Genomic DNA, 17,259 nt, shown 5'->3' with positions numbered 1-17,259 from the left:
AATTTAAATATAAAACTCAATTTCATTACGAAAAAACTTTTAAGTATGTTTGTGGCAACTTGGTTATATGCATCTACTACTTCAACTAAATTTTATAAAATCTAAGTACAGAAAAAGCACTTCTGATAAAAATTTGGTGTCAAAATTGAGATGCATGGTGTGTATAAAATACACTTTAGATTTCAAACAGTACAAATGAAAAAAGTAAAACATCTCAGTAATTTTTATATTGATAATATGTTGACATACAAATATTTTGGATATAGTATTAGGTTAAATAAAATATATGATTTAAATGAATTTCACCTGTTTCTTTTACTTTTTAAAAAACTTGGCTACTTGGAAAACTTTACATATGTGGGTCATGTTACACTTCTGTTGGATAGCATTACTCTAGATCAGTGGGTCTCAAAATGTGGTCATTTGACTATCTCCAACAGCATCACCTGGGAACTTGTTAGAAATGCAAATCATGGAGCTCCACCTCCAACTTACTGAATCAGAGACTCTGAGGGTGGGTCCCTGCTTTAATGAGCCCCGCAACTGATTCTGATGCAAGCAAAAGTGTAAGAACCATTCTTCTAGACCAGGGGTACAGAATTCTAATTTGGCTGCAAATTAGAATCATCTGGGGACCTTGGGCATAAAATCCAGGTACTAAAGCTACCACCCAGACCAATGAAATCAACAACCTTGGGTCCAGTCAAAAGTGTTTTTAAAGCTCTCCAGGGGATTCTAATATGGGAGAAAGATTGAAAACCACTGGCCATGATCCATGATTTTTAAACTGTGCTCTTCAGATGGGCTGTAGCTGGCTGGACCACGTTCTCCTTTCAGCTTCCGAGGTGTCTGCTCGCTTTCCTATCCTGCTCATCCTGGAAAGGCAGCCGCTGTGGTGATTTTCCTGGTGGATGGAGAGATACAGGGCTTGGATGGGCAAGAAGGCTTTACAGGTATCAGAAGTTCACATTTCAAATATATCTACCTACATGCGTCAGTTATGCCTGTTACATTAAATGGCTATATTATTGGGCTTTCACTAGATTCACAGGAGGATAAACCTGGAATTAGCAGAAAATGTAAAAGCTTTGATACAGCAGAGGTGAAGAAGAGTATTCCTTTTAACATTATTATTTTGGGTAGTTTTTTTTTTTTTTTGCGGTACACGGGCCTCTTACTGCGGTGGCCTTTTCCCGTTGCGGAGCACAGGCTCCGAACACGCCGGCTTAGCGGCCATGGCTCACGGGCCCAGCCGCTCCGCGGCATGTGGGATCTTCCCGGACCGGGGCACAAACTTGTGTCCCCTGCATCAGCAGGCGGACTCTCAACCACTGCACCACCAGGGAAGCCCTATTTTGGGTAGTTATTTTAGGGAGCAACTTTATCTTTGTACACCGTTGTTACCACTCAGCAGTAACTGGCAGGCAGCACAGTTGCTGACTTCCACTGGGGGCTTGGATTCCACGGGGTTCTATCAGTGGTGCTAATAGAGATATTTCTATTCTCCAGTACCATGGAGATTACTCCCCTTAAGTTGCCCTAATGGTCGGTTTTCTTGCTGTAGAAAAGCTAAAAACATTGGTAAATCCAGTCAATGTAACCTTCAAAACCCAGTTCATGTCACCAGGAAATGATGGCTATCAAGCAATTCATTGGTAAACTCCCACCTCCAGTTGATTGACATTAACAGGCCTTGTGGAAAAGTACCCAGCATCATTGTAGTAGAGTATAAACTTTTTCCAGTGCCCCATCTTGAAACTTCTAATGTTTGCAGTGTTAAAATGTTTTGCAAATACATACCATGACACAGACTAAATAATGTCTCCTCATGGGAAATTTATGATCTTTTAAGTTTCTATACATGTATAATATGATCCAGACTATACTAGTATTGAAATAGGTGAAACAGCTAGCTTCTTGTTCCCAAATGTAATTCAGCCAAATACTGCAAGCATATTTTTTATTACATCATTTGAAAATTATTGGCATGCTTAATGAAAACTTGTTCAGGTATAAAGGAACAGTTAAGATATAAATGATTTATGCATGTTCTGACTTAGTCTATAGATTTATTCCCAAATGACAAAATCACCGTGCAGTATCTGTATTTTTATGTGTTCATCTATATTTAATGATTGTAATATATACTAAGAATGAGATGGTATTACATTATTCCTAATAGTAGAGGTAATGCTCTTAACGGTTAATAAAGAGAAATACTGCTTCCTTTTTTTTTTTTTTTAAAGATGTGTTCTACAGGGCTCTAGACATTCTGTAGGGTCTTCTAGAGGATGGGGCTTTTGCATAAACTTTTGCTTAAAGAACAGAATAAAATAAGGGTGCATCTCTGTAAAACATTCTAATGAAATGACCCACGTACCCATTTCACCTGTTACTCTAATACTCAGATACCAATAACTTATAGCTTGGTTCATCAAGGATTCCTTAGAGCCAGGTAAAGCCAGGATATGTCACCCCAAATTATGAGGACCAGAGGAATCTGCAAACAAATCTTATTCCATTAATTTCTTCCCATGTATTTACCTTCCTAGAGTTTGCCGCCCTTGGAAGCCTAAAACTGCTTTCCTTTGTCCTGTCACTTCTCTACCAATTTATTGTTCTTTGTCGAAGATGCTGTATAGATCGCAGTTCTAAGCTACTGCTTTGAGCCACTCTTCGTTTTAGGTTTCTCCTGGGTGATGTGCACTGCATGTGTTAGTTAATGAACTGTTTTTCTTTTGTTAATGTGTTATCTTCTTAGCGTCCCAGCTGACAACCTAAAATGGGTAGAGGTGAAGTGTTTCCTCCCCCTCATTCGTGCTCATTCAACTTGTATCCTCACTGCAGTAGGCAGGCACAAAGTCAACTCTTGCCAAGGTTGCCAGTTACCCTGGGGCTGGCCACCCCAAGGATTCAACTGCCTACTTCTGATTCTGAACTTTTAGGGTTGGCCACTCTCGTAGGCCTTGTCCTCTCTAATATATCAGACACTGGGATTCTCAAATTAGAACCCCCAAAGGTCAAAGGTCTTTCCTTCATACAGAAACACACCAAGAACCAGGCGTGTTAAGATTTTTAACTAAAAAAGAAAAGAAAAATTGGAACTAATTTTACACAGCAATAATGTGTTTTTGTGTGAAGAAATACAAAATCATTTACTTAATATCACAAACCATCACACAGCTACAGCTTTTTTCTATTAGATTTTTTTCTCGTGAAAGTTACATTTGAAATGTTGCATGTGCTATTACGTATTTCCTGAATTTTCTCTGCTTGAAATCTCAATGACCTTAGATAGGAATGCTACAATCATATTTAAATATGATTAGAGTTCATTGTGCATTAAACTTGGGCAAGAAATATCTGATTTTGACCTAGTATTCTCACTGGGCATCAGAAACTACAGATTCTAGTTCCTTTGTTTGTGAATCACACGCATTCTTAACTTGTCAATTGTGTATAGAGTGACTGTAGTTTCTCATAAGGGAAATTATAGCAGAAGTTTTTCTAATGTGTTTGGTTTTTTTAATGTGTTTTTTGGTTTTTGTAATAAAACCTAAACCTACAAATCTTTAAAAAGGATGGAAAAAGTTGGTGTTCTAGCTAACATTTATGTGGAAAAATAGGTTCTTCCCAGTACTCTTGGAACTGCACGTGGGTATACAAAATGACTCCCCCAGCTAGGCCTTATCCTGTCATTCAAGAGGATTGAAGCTCTTTTCACGAGAGAAATAAACGTGGAAGGGAGATGTGAACTCTCCCTGCACTGGCAGGATTCTGTAATCCCTCTGTAATGATGGCTGGGGGGAAGAGCCCACACACTCTTTTGGGGCTACTCCCTATATTTATATCAGCCTTTCTATCTGTAAATATTATATCACAAAACTAGGAATAGACAGGTAATGTGTCTAAATTTATGTAATAAAGAGCTGTATTATAATAAGGTTCTGTTGTACTAACATTTTTGTTTCTTCTTCAGCATCTTGTGTTTTGTTTCCGGGCCTGTTGTTAAACTGGTCTTGTCGCCAATAAAATACGCTAATTGTAATGTACCTCAGTTAATTCAAGAGAGTGAGTTTTGTAAAGTATACCTTCTTCTCAGATGTTGTTGGGTTAATTATTGATGGATTATAGAATTCACAGGGAAAAGTGTTACTGGAATGCAAGGAATCTTGAAATAACTCTGTGATGCAAATAAAATGTTCTCTATTAAAGCAACTGATTCTAGATAATTTAAAGGCTAGCCCTAAGAAGCTTCTGGATGGCCAAAAAATAAGGCCGTAACAAATCTTTCTGATAAGGAAAAGTAACATAATTAGAAATGAAACACTTTGGTTGAACGTCTAGTTTATGGATATATAAAATCAAACGCTAAATCCTAAACACTACTTTTTGTAAAATCATTAGGTAGGAACAGGGCAGAAACTAGCGATCCTATTAACTGAAAAGGAAATTGGGGCACAGGAAGCCTTTAGGGTGTGCTGTGTCTGACGCTCCTTTTGGCTGTGATCTGATTGCTCCAACATTCCTTGAAACTTCAAGTATAAATATCAATAATAATGGAATTCCAGCGCTGGAAGATCATTTATTCCGACCTTCTCGTTTTACCAAAGAAGACACTGAAGCCCTTAAAGATTGAGTTACACACCATTATTCAGAGAGAGAGGTTCGTAAACATCTCGGCTTCTAGAACTCTTGGGAACAATATATACAAGATAAATGTGACTGTCCAGTGGGCTCTAACATTTGCACCTTGTCTTTTATATTAATGGCATTAAAATAAAATTCCCAGGGACGATCTACAGAGACTCCTGCGGCGTCGCGGCACGCACTTTCCTCTCTTGCCTTTCTCCCAGTTCTACCCGGGCCTGTTCTTTCTGGGTCAAGGTTGGTTTCCTCCGAACCCCGGCCCTGGCTGCCATCTGGAACTGTGCGCAGCGCGTTTGGAAGCGCCTGATAGGAGGGGAGAGATGAAGTGTCGTTCGCATCAGTCAGTTAAGGCCTTTTGCAAACAGCCCCCGGGCCCCCCCTCTGTGTCTGGGCAGCCGTCCTCTCTGCCCGAGGCTCTCCGTTTCCCATCCCATCTCAACCTCCCCGCGGGGTGCGGCTGCGGGGCCGCCTCGGCCAGGGGTGATGGTGCTCACGGGCCGGGCGGGGGGAACCTGACCTTACTCCCCATTTGGTTCTCTGGAGCAAGGAGGGCACTGCGTGCGCCACACCGAGCCACGTCCCACGCAGCGATGGGCTGGGACGGTTGCGCCTCTAAACCGATGGCGAGCGGGGACCTGGGCGTGGAAGGGAGCGGCACCGCCCGGGCCTCGCCCTTCCTCCCCCTCCTCCTTGCTCGCCGCTCGCCTCTCCCCCAGCCATGACTCAGCGCTTCTCGCAGGCTGCCGGGCTGTGGACACGGGCTCCTCGCCGGCCCCTCCCGCCGCGTCCACCGCCTCTCTCCCACCCACGCCCGCCCTCGACCGCCGGCCCTTCCCCAGCGCCGCCGCCGCCGCCGCCGCCGCCGCCGCCGCCGCCGCCGCCACAGTCAGCTCGGGCGTCCCGGCAGCATCAGCCGCCCGACCCGGCCAGACCCGACCCCGCCGACCCCGCGCGCCGCCCGCCATGCAGCCCCAAGCCCCCGGCCGCCGACACACCCCCCAGCGCGGCTACGCCGTGACCCGGAGCCCCCATCTCAACAAGGTAAGCCCGCCGGCTCCCCCTCGGTCTCGGTCAAGGTCACGGGCAGGCCCCCCGGCGGCGCAGCGGACGCCGCTTAGCCCTTCCGCCCGCGCCCCCGGGATGCCGCCCCGCCGGAGCGCCCCCCGAGAGCCTGGGCGCGGGGCGAACGGAGGGGCCGCCCGTGGGGGTCGGTCCCCGGGAGCGTGATGGGAAGGGGTGTTGTGGCTCCGCGCCTGGGCATCTTGTTCGGGGCACGGAGGGGACGTAACTTGTTTAAATACCGCTTGGCTTCTCCGAAAGCGGGAGCCGAGGCAAAGAAAGTAGTGGCAGCGAAGTGCGTGACTGGAGTGTGCCTGTGAAGGTAGCAGGTGGGCTGCCAGCTCGGCCTCGATGTGCCACGCACGTACGGGGCGCACTCAGGGTGCCCATCACTGGAGGCTGCCGTGCAGCGAGGTGGCCCTACGGCCCCAGCTCGGCTAGAAACGCGTTCTGAGTGGGGTCACGTGAGCAACCGGAAAGTCAAGGCCTCTCGGTTTCTGGAGGGACGCGGTTGAGAGGCTGGGAATTCGTGGTGGGTGGCTTCTGCCTCGGGGCCCTGGTGTGGCCCGGCGCAGAATCCCTGCCCCAGACGTGGGACTGTGGGTAAAGCCGTTCTATGTCTTTGAACCTGGCCTGGAAAAATTTTATTTTTTAGGACTCCTCCTTTTTTTTATGAAAAGGGGAATACAGTGCAAGAGACCCTTTTTCAGATCTTCCTAACATTTCATTTTTCTTCACTGGTGATGTAAACACCTAAGATTTCTCTCAAATGGAAAACACCTCGGAGTGTATCAATTTCCTGACGAGATACTTAGCAGTCACATTTATTTTATCGCCAGGATTTGTCTCTGAATTGTTCTTTTGTTTAAGGGTGTGCTTTTTGACATTTCCTTTAGTACATGGAAAATGCCATCAATCAGCACAGAGGCCTGTTGGGTCATTTGGGGCTCTCTACCAGACGCTTCTTTTCATCAAGAACTGGACCTCCGCGTCCCCCTCCCCCAACATGGTGCCGGTGATTTGTTAATCATCATTAATGGCTTAAAGACTTGTGACTTCTTTGATTTAACAAACTATAGCTCCTGTGAGTTCTTTTTGATTTTTGTGGTGACAGGCAACTTTTACTTATCTATGATTATTCAGTATTTCTGGTCATAAAGCATTATGAAATTTTAAATATTTCCTACCTATATTTTCCTCAGTGATTTTAATTGCTAGTTTGATTTTATACTTCCTTTTTATTATTCTGCAGGTTGGGGCCTATTTGCAGTAGGAAAAAAAGGGAAAATTTGATGTGACAAAACAATTTCTGACTTTCAGGTGTACCTGCCTGCTGTAATTTATGACCAAATAATGGGTTGCCCCTTAAAAAGAACCACGTGAGTGGTATAACCTGTTTGAATTTCCTCCAGTCAGGGGCCAGGGTGTCTGTTTCAAGGGGTTGATGGAATAGGCAATCCCTGAGCAAGAGTCATTATGCCTTTACTGTTTACATCAAGAATTTAATAAGAGTCCTGTACCACAGTGTTCACTGCAGCACAATTTACAATAACCAGGACATGGAAGCAACCTAAGTGTCCATCATCGGATGAATGGATGAAGAAGATGTGGAATACAATGGAATATTACTCAGCCATAAAAGGAAGCGAAATTGAGTTATTTGTAGTGAGGTGGATGGACCTAGAATCTGTCTTATGGAGTGAAGCAAGTCAGAAAGAGAAAAACAAATACCGTAGGCTAACACACACACACACACACACACACACACACACACACACACACATACATATATATGGAAGCTTAAAAAAAAAAAGATTCTGCAGAACCTAGGGGCAAGGACAGGAATAAAGACAGACACAGAGAATGGACTTGAGGACACGGGGAGGGGGAAGGGTAAGCTGGGACGAAGTGAGAGAGTGGCACTGACATATATACACTACCAAATGTAAAATAGCTAGTAGGAAGCAGCTGCATGGCACAGGGAGATCAGCAGGGTGCTTTGCGACCATCTACAGGGGTGGGATAAGGAGTATACGTATGCATATAGCTGATTCACTTTGTTATACAGCAGAAACTAACACAGCACTGTAAAGCAATTATACTCCAGTAAAGATGTTAAAAAAAGAAAAGAATTTATGCTCTTGAAATCCTTTTAACTCCTGTTCACGAGTAAGGGTTAATTTCCACTTAAGAATAATAATATCACAGAGATCTTCCACCAAAGGCATTAAGGTGTGGTACTGAATGTGTTAAGAACATGTGTTTTGACTTTGTAACTGAACTTTATTGTCTGCATAGTATCAAATTGGATTTAAAATCCAGGTGGCCAGCTTTGGAGTGATTAATGGAATAAGCTTTACTCTTCTTGTTCAGTCCTAAGACAGTTCTGTGGTACCTCATGGAAGTCACAGAACATCCTCATATGTACCGCTGAAACTATAGTTGTGGGATCTTCTTGATGGGCGCTTCTCTGAAGACCTCTGGGCCTTTAAGTTTTCCAGTAGCCCAGAAATTTTTCTTGATTTTTGTGGTAACCTTGGCTGCAAAGAAACTAGTAGATCTTTCCCCCTATAACCCCTCAGCCTGTCACCTGGCTACACTAAGTCTTCTTCAGCCACTGTCACACAGACCTTCATCACCTTACCTTTGGGTAACTGGCACAGTTTTCCTGGTTTTATTTTCAGTATTATAGTCTGTCCTATGTGTAGGTATGAAAGAAATATCTTCATCAATTAGCATTTTATTCATGTTGCTCTTCTGTTATCCAAGTATTTTTAGTATGATATTATTTCCTATTACATTGAATGTAAAATCAATCTGTCAGTTAGGTCTACTGTCTTCTCCACATTTATCTCATTAGGTCCCCAATTTAGCCTTCCACTTAAAATATATTTGCTGAATGTCTTACTTAGTGCTTGCCTTTTTGTCTGTGCGGAATTCCTACAATGAAAATGTCATTAGTTGATTTAATAATGATCTCTTTGGGGAAGACTTTCCTAATTATTTTAGTCCTATTAACATTACTTAACACCTCTGTTTTTTATGTATTCCGTTGTAACATGTCATTTGGTATTTACTGCATTGTATTTTTTTCTTATTTGATTTAGATTGCCATAGGAATCATAATCCTTAGTACATAATTTTGCTCATTTAACATTAAATAAATGTTTATTTAATGGAGAAATGAGCCATGTTAAAACATTCTTTTTTTTGGTCTTCCAAACAGAACTCAGCTTTTAAAGCAGGTGGCTTTTAAAGTGGTAGTTTGAGCGTTATTCTAAGACATTTCTCCTCTTTAATGTAATTTCTTGTAAGTAAATTCACATTGAAGTCTAAAGCTCAGTTGACTCCATATACCATTGTATTGTATAATGGCATGTAGTCAGAAAAGGTGGAATTTGGTTTAAGCCTGACCATGAAATCTTAATTATTTGCTGGATAAGCTTTGGGAGGTGTTTAATCTTGGTACAAATTGAGGTAAACAGTAGATGTGATCTGAATTAAAAAATAAAGAATTTAAGGGAATTCCCTGGCAGTCCAGTGGTTAGGACTGTGCTTTCAGTGCCGAGAGCCTGGGTTCAGTTCCTCGTCCCTTTGTCGGGGAACTAAGATCCCCCAAGCTGTGCGGCACAGCCAAAAATAAAAATAATAAAGAATTTTAAAAACGTTAGAGAAATAGAATCTTTCTTCATTTGTAATAATTCATGTCTGGTTCTTACTGTTTGTATACTCAAGTATACATCATTGCAGGTAGGATTTCATCATAGCATTTGGAGAAGCATTTCTACGTCACACTTATGAGATTCAGTATCTTTCTGTTCACAGCCCAAATTACTTGTTTTTTTGTGTGTGTGTGTGTGTGGTATGCAGGCCTCTCACCGCTGTGGCCTCTCCCGCTGCGGAGCACAGGCTCCGGACGCGCAGGCCCAGCGGCCATGGCCCACGGGCCCAGCCGCTCTGCGGCATGTGGGATCTTCCCGGACCGGGGTACGAACCCGTGTCCCCTGCATCGGCAGACGGACTCTCAACCACTGCGCCACCAGGGAAGCCCAGCTTATTAACTTTTAAATGTGAGAAATGAGCTTCTGGGCAAGTGCTTTTGTAGATGTTTGTCTTGATATGTCGAGACCTAATGAGCTGAATGTGTTGTAGGGAAAAAAAGAGAGAAACAAGGCTGATGACTATGAAGGAAAGTTACTTTAAACCCCCTCTTTTTCTTCAGTGTAAACTATACCAGAATGAATCATTCAAAAAGTTTTCACCTAGTACAGTTCTCTGGAGTTGCCTCAGCAATATGATAAACTGATACATTATTTAACGTGGAATCCCACTGATGTGAAGCCCATTGTAATGAAGTGTTCAGCCATACGCCTCCATATTTGTCTATTGTCTTGGTAATGCAGGATAGTACAAAACCAAACAATGCGGTGCTCTAATGGGTAGAAAGATGAATTTGATTTGAGACCTGGTGGTGTGGAGTACAGAAAATGTTGAAGAGAGGAATAGGTTTGAGATTTTTCATTTTGTGTTCTGATGTCCTTCAGACTTTCGGGCAAGTGTGGAAAATGCGAAATAATGGAATGAACCCTCTAAGACTTTGTGTCTAGAAGAAATGAGTCCAAGTCACAATTCTTTTCATTAGCAGTTGTGAGATTTTGAGTGAGATTTTCTTAACTGGCTTCAGTTATTGTCTTTATAAAATAGAATGATGATTTCATTTATTTATCTCTTTCAAATTTTAACAAATATTCAGAATCCACTATATGCTAGGTAATATTCTGGGTGCAGGGGATATAGCAATGAATAAGATTCCTGCTTTGAATGTACTTACATTTCCATTTGAAATACGATTTGTTTTACCTCTTCCCTCAGATATTAAAGAGTGTATATTAGTTTTTTCTGACATATATTATAAAACAGGTTTTTTATTACTACAACTAATTATTGATATGATAATATTTTTATATAGAGAATCTGAACTCATAGCTGGAACGGTTATGAAGTACTTATTTTTTATGTAGTTTTTACCCCCTTCTCTCTTGAATTTTTGATTTAACAAATCAAACATGATTGTGTGACCTATTAAATTTATGAGTGTCATAGTAAAAAATAAAACTATACTTTCTCTCTGGGAGAGACAGATGGACATTTTACTCGCAGATTCATATAAGTGAGCCTGACTGAGATCACATGTCCTTTGCAGTCTTTCATAGATTTTCACAGAATGCCAGGTGTAGGTTAAAAAACGTCTTTGTGAAGAAAAAGAGCAAGGAAAGCTTTTTGCTTCTCAGTACTCTGCTCAAAGTGTGTGAAGGCTTGGAAGTGTGAAAGAAAGGTAGAGGTATGCCCTGGGGAGTTAAAATTGCTGAGGTGAGAGCAGTGAAATGCAAAGATATGGAATTTAAAAGTTCCAGTGGTGTGAAACCAGCCTTTAATCTGTTTGACTTTGGAAGTAATCAGTTACTCTGACAAAACAGGTATATGGACCGTTTTCCAATGGCTTTCAAAACTGACATGACCAAATACTGTTACAGACTCCAAGTGGCCTGATTTGGTCTATTCATTACATCATTATTTATTTTATGTTACTGAGCCAACTCAACAAACTTGTTGATAGTGTACGGACCCAGAATTGATCAGCAGACATGTTATAATTTAGGAGGACTAAGCTGGGAATGTTTCTAAGCTAAATTATTAAGAAATTTTCTTAGGCATGGGGCCTAAATATAAAGTTTGGTTGTTTGTATTCTTAAAGTGCTATTTAAAATATTTTATGGCTTATATATTAATTTTACCTGTCTGTAGCTTCGTGTATGTAATATAGTACTCTATGAAACAGAGGATTAATGTTGCCTTAAATGAATTTAGAGAATTTAAAACATCAGTATTTTTCCTCAGGCCCTGAAGATATATCTAAGTTAGCCATCAACTAAACTGGTTTCAGATACTTGAGGCCTTTGGGATTAAAGACAGGGGAGAGACACTATGCCTTTAAATTTCTGTAGTTTAATCTGGTAGTTTGGGAAGTCAATATAGTAATTGATAATGTTCTCTAAAACATGGAAATGTAACTATTAGAGTTTCTATGCTAATAAACAAACCCTAGACCTAAAACACTAATTTTTTTTTTTTAAATAAGTATTGGTTGAGTAAGAACATCAGCAAAAGTACTTTCATGTTCACAGGAACATGGTTCTATGAATTACATCAGGAATACATTATGAGTATCCCTGCAGTAGTTAAATTCTAAACTGTCTCACTAAGACGTGACGATCTGGAGACTGAAGGAGGCCTAAGACTCCATTAAAATATTAAGGCTGGGCTTCCCTGGTGGCGCAGTGGTTGAGAGTCCGCCTGCTGATGCAGGGGACGCGGGTTCGTGCCCCGGTCCGGGAAGATCCCACATGCCGCGGAGCGGCTGGGCCCGTGAGCCATGGCCGCTGAGCCTGTGCGTCCGGAGCCTGTGCTCCGCAACGAGAGAGGCCACAACAGTGAGAGGCCTGCGTACTGCAAAAAAAAAAAAAAAAAAACAAATTAAGGCTGAGCCCCTTAAGCTTGCAATATATTAAAATACATTTAAAACATCTATTCAGAGTCCTCTAAGATATTTAAAAATTTTTTTGATTGTGAGACATTGTATATATACATACATAATATATGTGTAAACACATTGTTATAGGCTGAATTGTGTCCTCCCCGAAATCATATGCTGACGTTCTAACCCCAGTCTCTCTGTATTTAACCATATTTGGAGATAAGGCCTTTAAAGAGGTAATTAAATTAAAATCAGGTCTTTAGGGTGGGCCCTAATCCAACATGACTGATGTCCTTATAAGAAGAGGAGATCAGGACACATACACAGGAAAGTCAGTGTGAAGACAGTGGGAGAAGATAGGCATCTACAAGTCAATGAGAGAAACTGTGAGAAAATGAATTCTGTTGTTTTAGCCACCCAGCGTGGTACTTCGTTATGGCACCTTTAGCAAACTAACACATTTATGTAATTGAAACAATTTTATAATACAATACTTGCTGTGTATAGCACACTCTAGTACTATCCCATTTCAATTTTTTAAAAATGTTGGTTGTGATTCATTAATGAATCACAATCCATTTAATCCATTTTAAAATTCGAGTTAAAAAAAAATCTGCTCTGTTGCTTAAGTAGTGCATTTATGTGCCTGGGAGGATTATTGCAGAGTGACTTTCTGTTCTGTGTCTTAGTGTTGTATATGAAGTTTGAGTTTGTCTTGGCAGTACTGGCCCAGCCTCCTTTTGTTTTTCCATCTACCTGTCCAAACTGAGGTATGTCTTAAACCAATAATCTTGAAACTGTGAGAATGTTATTGTTGTAACTAATATTGGCAGGTCTGGTTAGTAAGCCAAACAGTGTCCTTACTTATGTACCCAGAGCCAATAAGAAATTGAAACTTGGTTAGTGAGCATTTTTATGGGCCTTTAAACTTTTTACTTATTCAAAATCTTGCTTATATTTAATTTTTACATATGTTAACTATATCATAATAATATGACAGAATTGAGAGCAAACAAATTAGTCATTATGAATAAATATGAATGAAGATTAACTCTAACAAAATTATTTTCAGATTGTTTCACAAAGCACAGGTAAGCTATGCTGAATATGAGAAATACATTGAGAACAAAATGTTACAGAAAGGCTAAAAATAAAGATATGAGAAAGTACAAACAGCAAGGAATCAGGGTTATCCTGACATCAGACAATGTAGACATCATGTCAAAAAGCATTACATGATCAGGACTTCCCTGGTTGCGCAGCGATTAAGAATCTGCCTGCCAGTGCAGAGGTACCAGGTTCGAGCCCTGGTCTGGGAAGATCCCACATGCCACGGAGCAACTAAGCCCGTGCACCACAACTACTGAGCCTGCATTCAAGAGCCCGCGAGCCACAACTGCTGAGCCTGTGTGCCACAACTACGGAAGCCCGTGTGCCTAGAGCCTGTGCTCCACGAGCGAAGCCACCGTAATGTGAAGCCCGCGCACCACAAGGAAGTGTAGCCCCTGCTCACCTCAGAGAAAGCCTGCGTACAGCAATGAAGACCCAACGCAGCCAGGAATAAATAAGTAAATAAATAAATTTATTTTAAAAAAAAGAAAAAGCATTAAATGAGACAAAATACATAATGCTGAAAGGTACAATTCTGAATGAAGTTATACATGTAATGAATGTCTATGCACCAGATAACACAGCAGGTACCTTCATAAAAAAGACAGTATAGGAAATGCAAAGAGAAATAAAAAAGATACTAACGCTAGAAGACTTCAACTGATCTCTCTCAGTGCAGGACACATCATAGGGGGGAGAAACTGTTTCCGTACAGTAATTTCTTCCTCAAATTTCTCAGGAAATTTATGTTTTTCCAAATCATGAGAATATTCAGTTGAGAAATTGGGAAAATAAGAAAGCTTAGTAAATAACAGAGATATTACTGATTAGAAAGACCTAATGACAAAAGGAAGAGCTGGAAATTGTACTTGTAGAGTCAGAGGTTAAGGTTGACATTTCATGGATCTTCACAGCAGTAATGATCTATCTAATTAGTCAGTTTTGCTTGTAGCCGTTGCCAGTTTCTGACAATATCTGTCTTTTAGTTTCTGTGTTTAGACCATTCACACTTCATGTAATTATTCATGTTTGGATTTTTGTCCAGAATTTTATTATTAGGTGTCTGTTTGTTCTCTCTGTTTTTTATTCTTCTGTTTCTCCTTTCCTGCCTTCTTGTGTATTATTTGAATATTTTTATTATTCCCTTGTAATTTCTCTATTGAGTTTTTTTTTAAATAAATTTATTTATGTATTTATTTTTGGCTGTGTTGGGTCTTCGTTGCTGCGTGTGGGCTTTCTCTAGTTGCGGTGAGCAGGGGATTCTCTTGTGGAGCATGGGCTCTAGGTGTGTGGGCTTCAGTAGTTGTGGCACGTGGGCTCAGTAGTTGTGGCTCATGGGCTCTAGAGCACAGGCTCAGCAGTTGTGGCGTACGGGCTTAGTTGCTCCCCAGCATGTGGGATCTTCCTGGACCAGGGCTCCAACCCATGTCCCCTGCATTGGCAGGCAGATTCTTAACCACTGTGCCACCAGTGAAGTCCTCTATTGAGTTTTTGACAATATCTCTTTGTATAGTCTTCTTTATTAGTTGCTATGGAAATTATGATATACATAACTTTTCACAATCTACTTAAAATGAACATTTTGCCACTTAATTGGAGTGTAGAAATCTTACCATCATATCGGTCTCACTGTGTTCCTCTGTTTATGTTGTAGGTGTTATATATTTTACATCCACTTACATCTTCATATGTGTATTACATAGTATTTTAAAAATTGAGATATAATTGACAATTGATACAGTTTCAGGTGTAAAACATAATGATTCAATATTTGTATATATTGTGAAATGATCACAATAGGTCTAGTTAACATCCATCATTGTACGTAGTTGCAAAAATTTTTTTCTTGTGATGAGAACTTTTAAGATCTACTCTCTTAGCATCCCAATATGCAATACAGTGTTACTAACCACTGTCACCTTGTTGTACATTACATCCCCAGGACTTACTTATTTTATAGCTGGGAGTTTGTACCTTTTGACCCCTTTCACTCATTTTGCCCATTCCTTATTCCCTACCTCTGGCAACCACCAATGTGTTCTCTGTATCTGTGAGCTCGTCTCTCTTTGTTTTGTTGTGTTTTGTTTTTTGATTTCACATATAAGTGAGATCATACAGTATTTGTCTTTCTCTGTCTGCCTTACTTCTCTTTAGCATAATGCCCAGAAGGTCCATCCAGCTTACTGCAAATGGCAAGATTTATTTCTTTTTATGGCTGAATAATATTCCATTGTAAATATTTACACCACGCTTTCTTTATCCATTCATCCATTGATGGACACTTAGGTTGTTTCCTTATCTTGGCTATCGTAAATAATGCTGCAGTGAACAGGCGGTGCATATATCCTTTTGAGTTAGTGTTTTGTGTTCTTGAGATAAATACCAAGAAGTGGAGTTTCTGCATATGGTAGCTGTATTTTTAAATTGGGGAAGAACCTCCCTACTGTTTTCCATAGTGGCTGCACCAATTTCACTTGTACTAACAGTGCACAAGGATTCACTTTTTTCCACATCCCTGCTGACACTTGTTATTTCTTGTCTTTTTGATAATAGCCATTCTAACAGGTGTGAGGTGATATCTCACTGTGGTTTTGATTTGCATTTTCCTGATGATTAGCGATGTTGAGCACTCTCCTGTGTGCCTGTTGTCCATCTGTATGTCTTCTTCGGAAAAGTGTCCGTTCAGATCTTCTGCCTGTTTTTTTTTTTTTTTTAATCAGATTCTTTGTTTTTTTGCTTTGATTTGTATGAAAAAAATTTTTGATGTGATAATGTAATGTTTATAACTTTTGATTTTAATTGTGATACATGTTTTAAAGAGTTTAAGAGGGAAAGGACAATCTATTATAGTTACTGAGATATTTAATGTTCCTGTTACTCTTCTTTTATTCCTGATATTTCAGGTTTTCCTTAGGTATCATTTCCCTTCCACTTAAAGGATTTCCTTTAGCATTTCTTTTAGAGCATTTTGCTGGAGACCAGTTGTCCTCTTTTTCCTTCCTCTGAGAATGGCTTTATTTCATTTTCATTTCTGAAGGATATTTTCTATTTTCTTTTGAATTTTATTTTTTTTATACAGCAGGTTCTTATTAGTCATCCATTTTATACACATCAGTGTATACATGTCTATCCCAGTCTCCCAATTCATCACACTACCACTACCACCACCCCGCCACTTTACTCTCTTGATGTGCATACGTTTGTTCTCTACATCTGTGTCTCAATTTCTGCCCTGCAAACTGGTTCATCTGTACCATTTTTCTAGGTTCTACATATATGTGTTCATATACAATATTTGTTTTTCTCTTTCTGACTTACTTCACTCTGTATGACAGTCTCTAGATCCATCCAGGTCTCTACAAATGACCCAATTTCATTCCTTTTTATGGCTGGGTAATATTCCATTGTATATATGTACCATATCTTCTTTATCCATTCGTATGTCGATGGGAATTTAGTTTGCTTCCATGACCTGGCTATTGTAAGTAGTGCTGCAGTGAACATTGGGGTGCATGTGTCCTTTTGAATTATGGTTTTCTCTGGGTATATGCCCAGTGGTGGGATTGCTGGATCATACGGTAATTCTATTTTTAGTTTTTTAAGGAACCTTCATACTTCATACTGTTCTCCACAGTGGTTGTAACAATTTACATTCCCACCAACAGTGCAAGAGGGTTCCCATTTCTCCACACCCTCACCAGCATTTGTTGTTTGTAGATTTTCTGATGATGCCCATTCTGACTGGTGTGAGGTGATAACCTCATTATAGTTTTGATTTGCATTTCTGTAATAGTTAGTGATGTTGAGCAGCTTTTCATGTGCTTCTTGGCCATCTGTATGTCTTCTTTGGAAAAATGTCTATTTAGGTCGTCTGCCCATTTTTGGATTGGGTTGTTTGTTTTTTT

General features: G+C 40.5%; 1 protein-coding gene across 2 annotated transcripts in view; it reads left to right on the top strand.

The window, feature by feature from the left end:
* Positions 1-5,541: 5,541 nt before the first annotated feature.
* The window catches only part of ME1 (malic enzyme 1), a 192,792-nt gene continuing 181,074 nt past the window's right edge, over positions 5,542-17,259 (top strand). For both annotated transcript variants that reach the window (XM_030859406.3, XM_060283299.2), the window contains exon 1: positions 5,542-5,691. In XM_030859406.3, the coding sequence (XP_030715266.1) occupies positions 5,614-5,691 (78 nt within the window). In that variant the 5' untranslated portion in view covers positions 5,542-5,613. The remainder of the gene's footprint in view (positions 5,692-17,259) is intronic.

This window comes from Globicephala melas, chromosome 14 (genome assembly GCF_963455315.2).
Source record: "Globicephala melas chromosome 14, mGloMel1.2, whole genome shotgun sequence".
Classification (NCBI taxonomy): Eukaryota; Metazoa; Chordata; class Mammalia; order Artiodactyla; family Delphinidae; genus Globicephala; species Globicephala melas.
The sequence above is the reverse complement of the archived record's forward strand: the minus strand, read 5'-3'. Positions and strand labels throughout refer to the sequence as shown.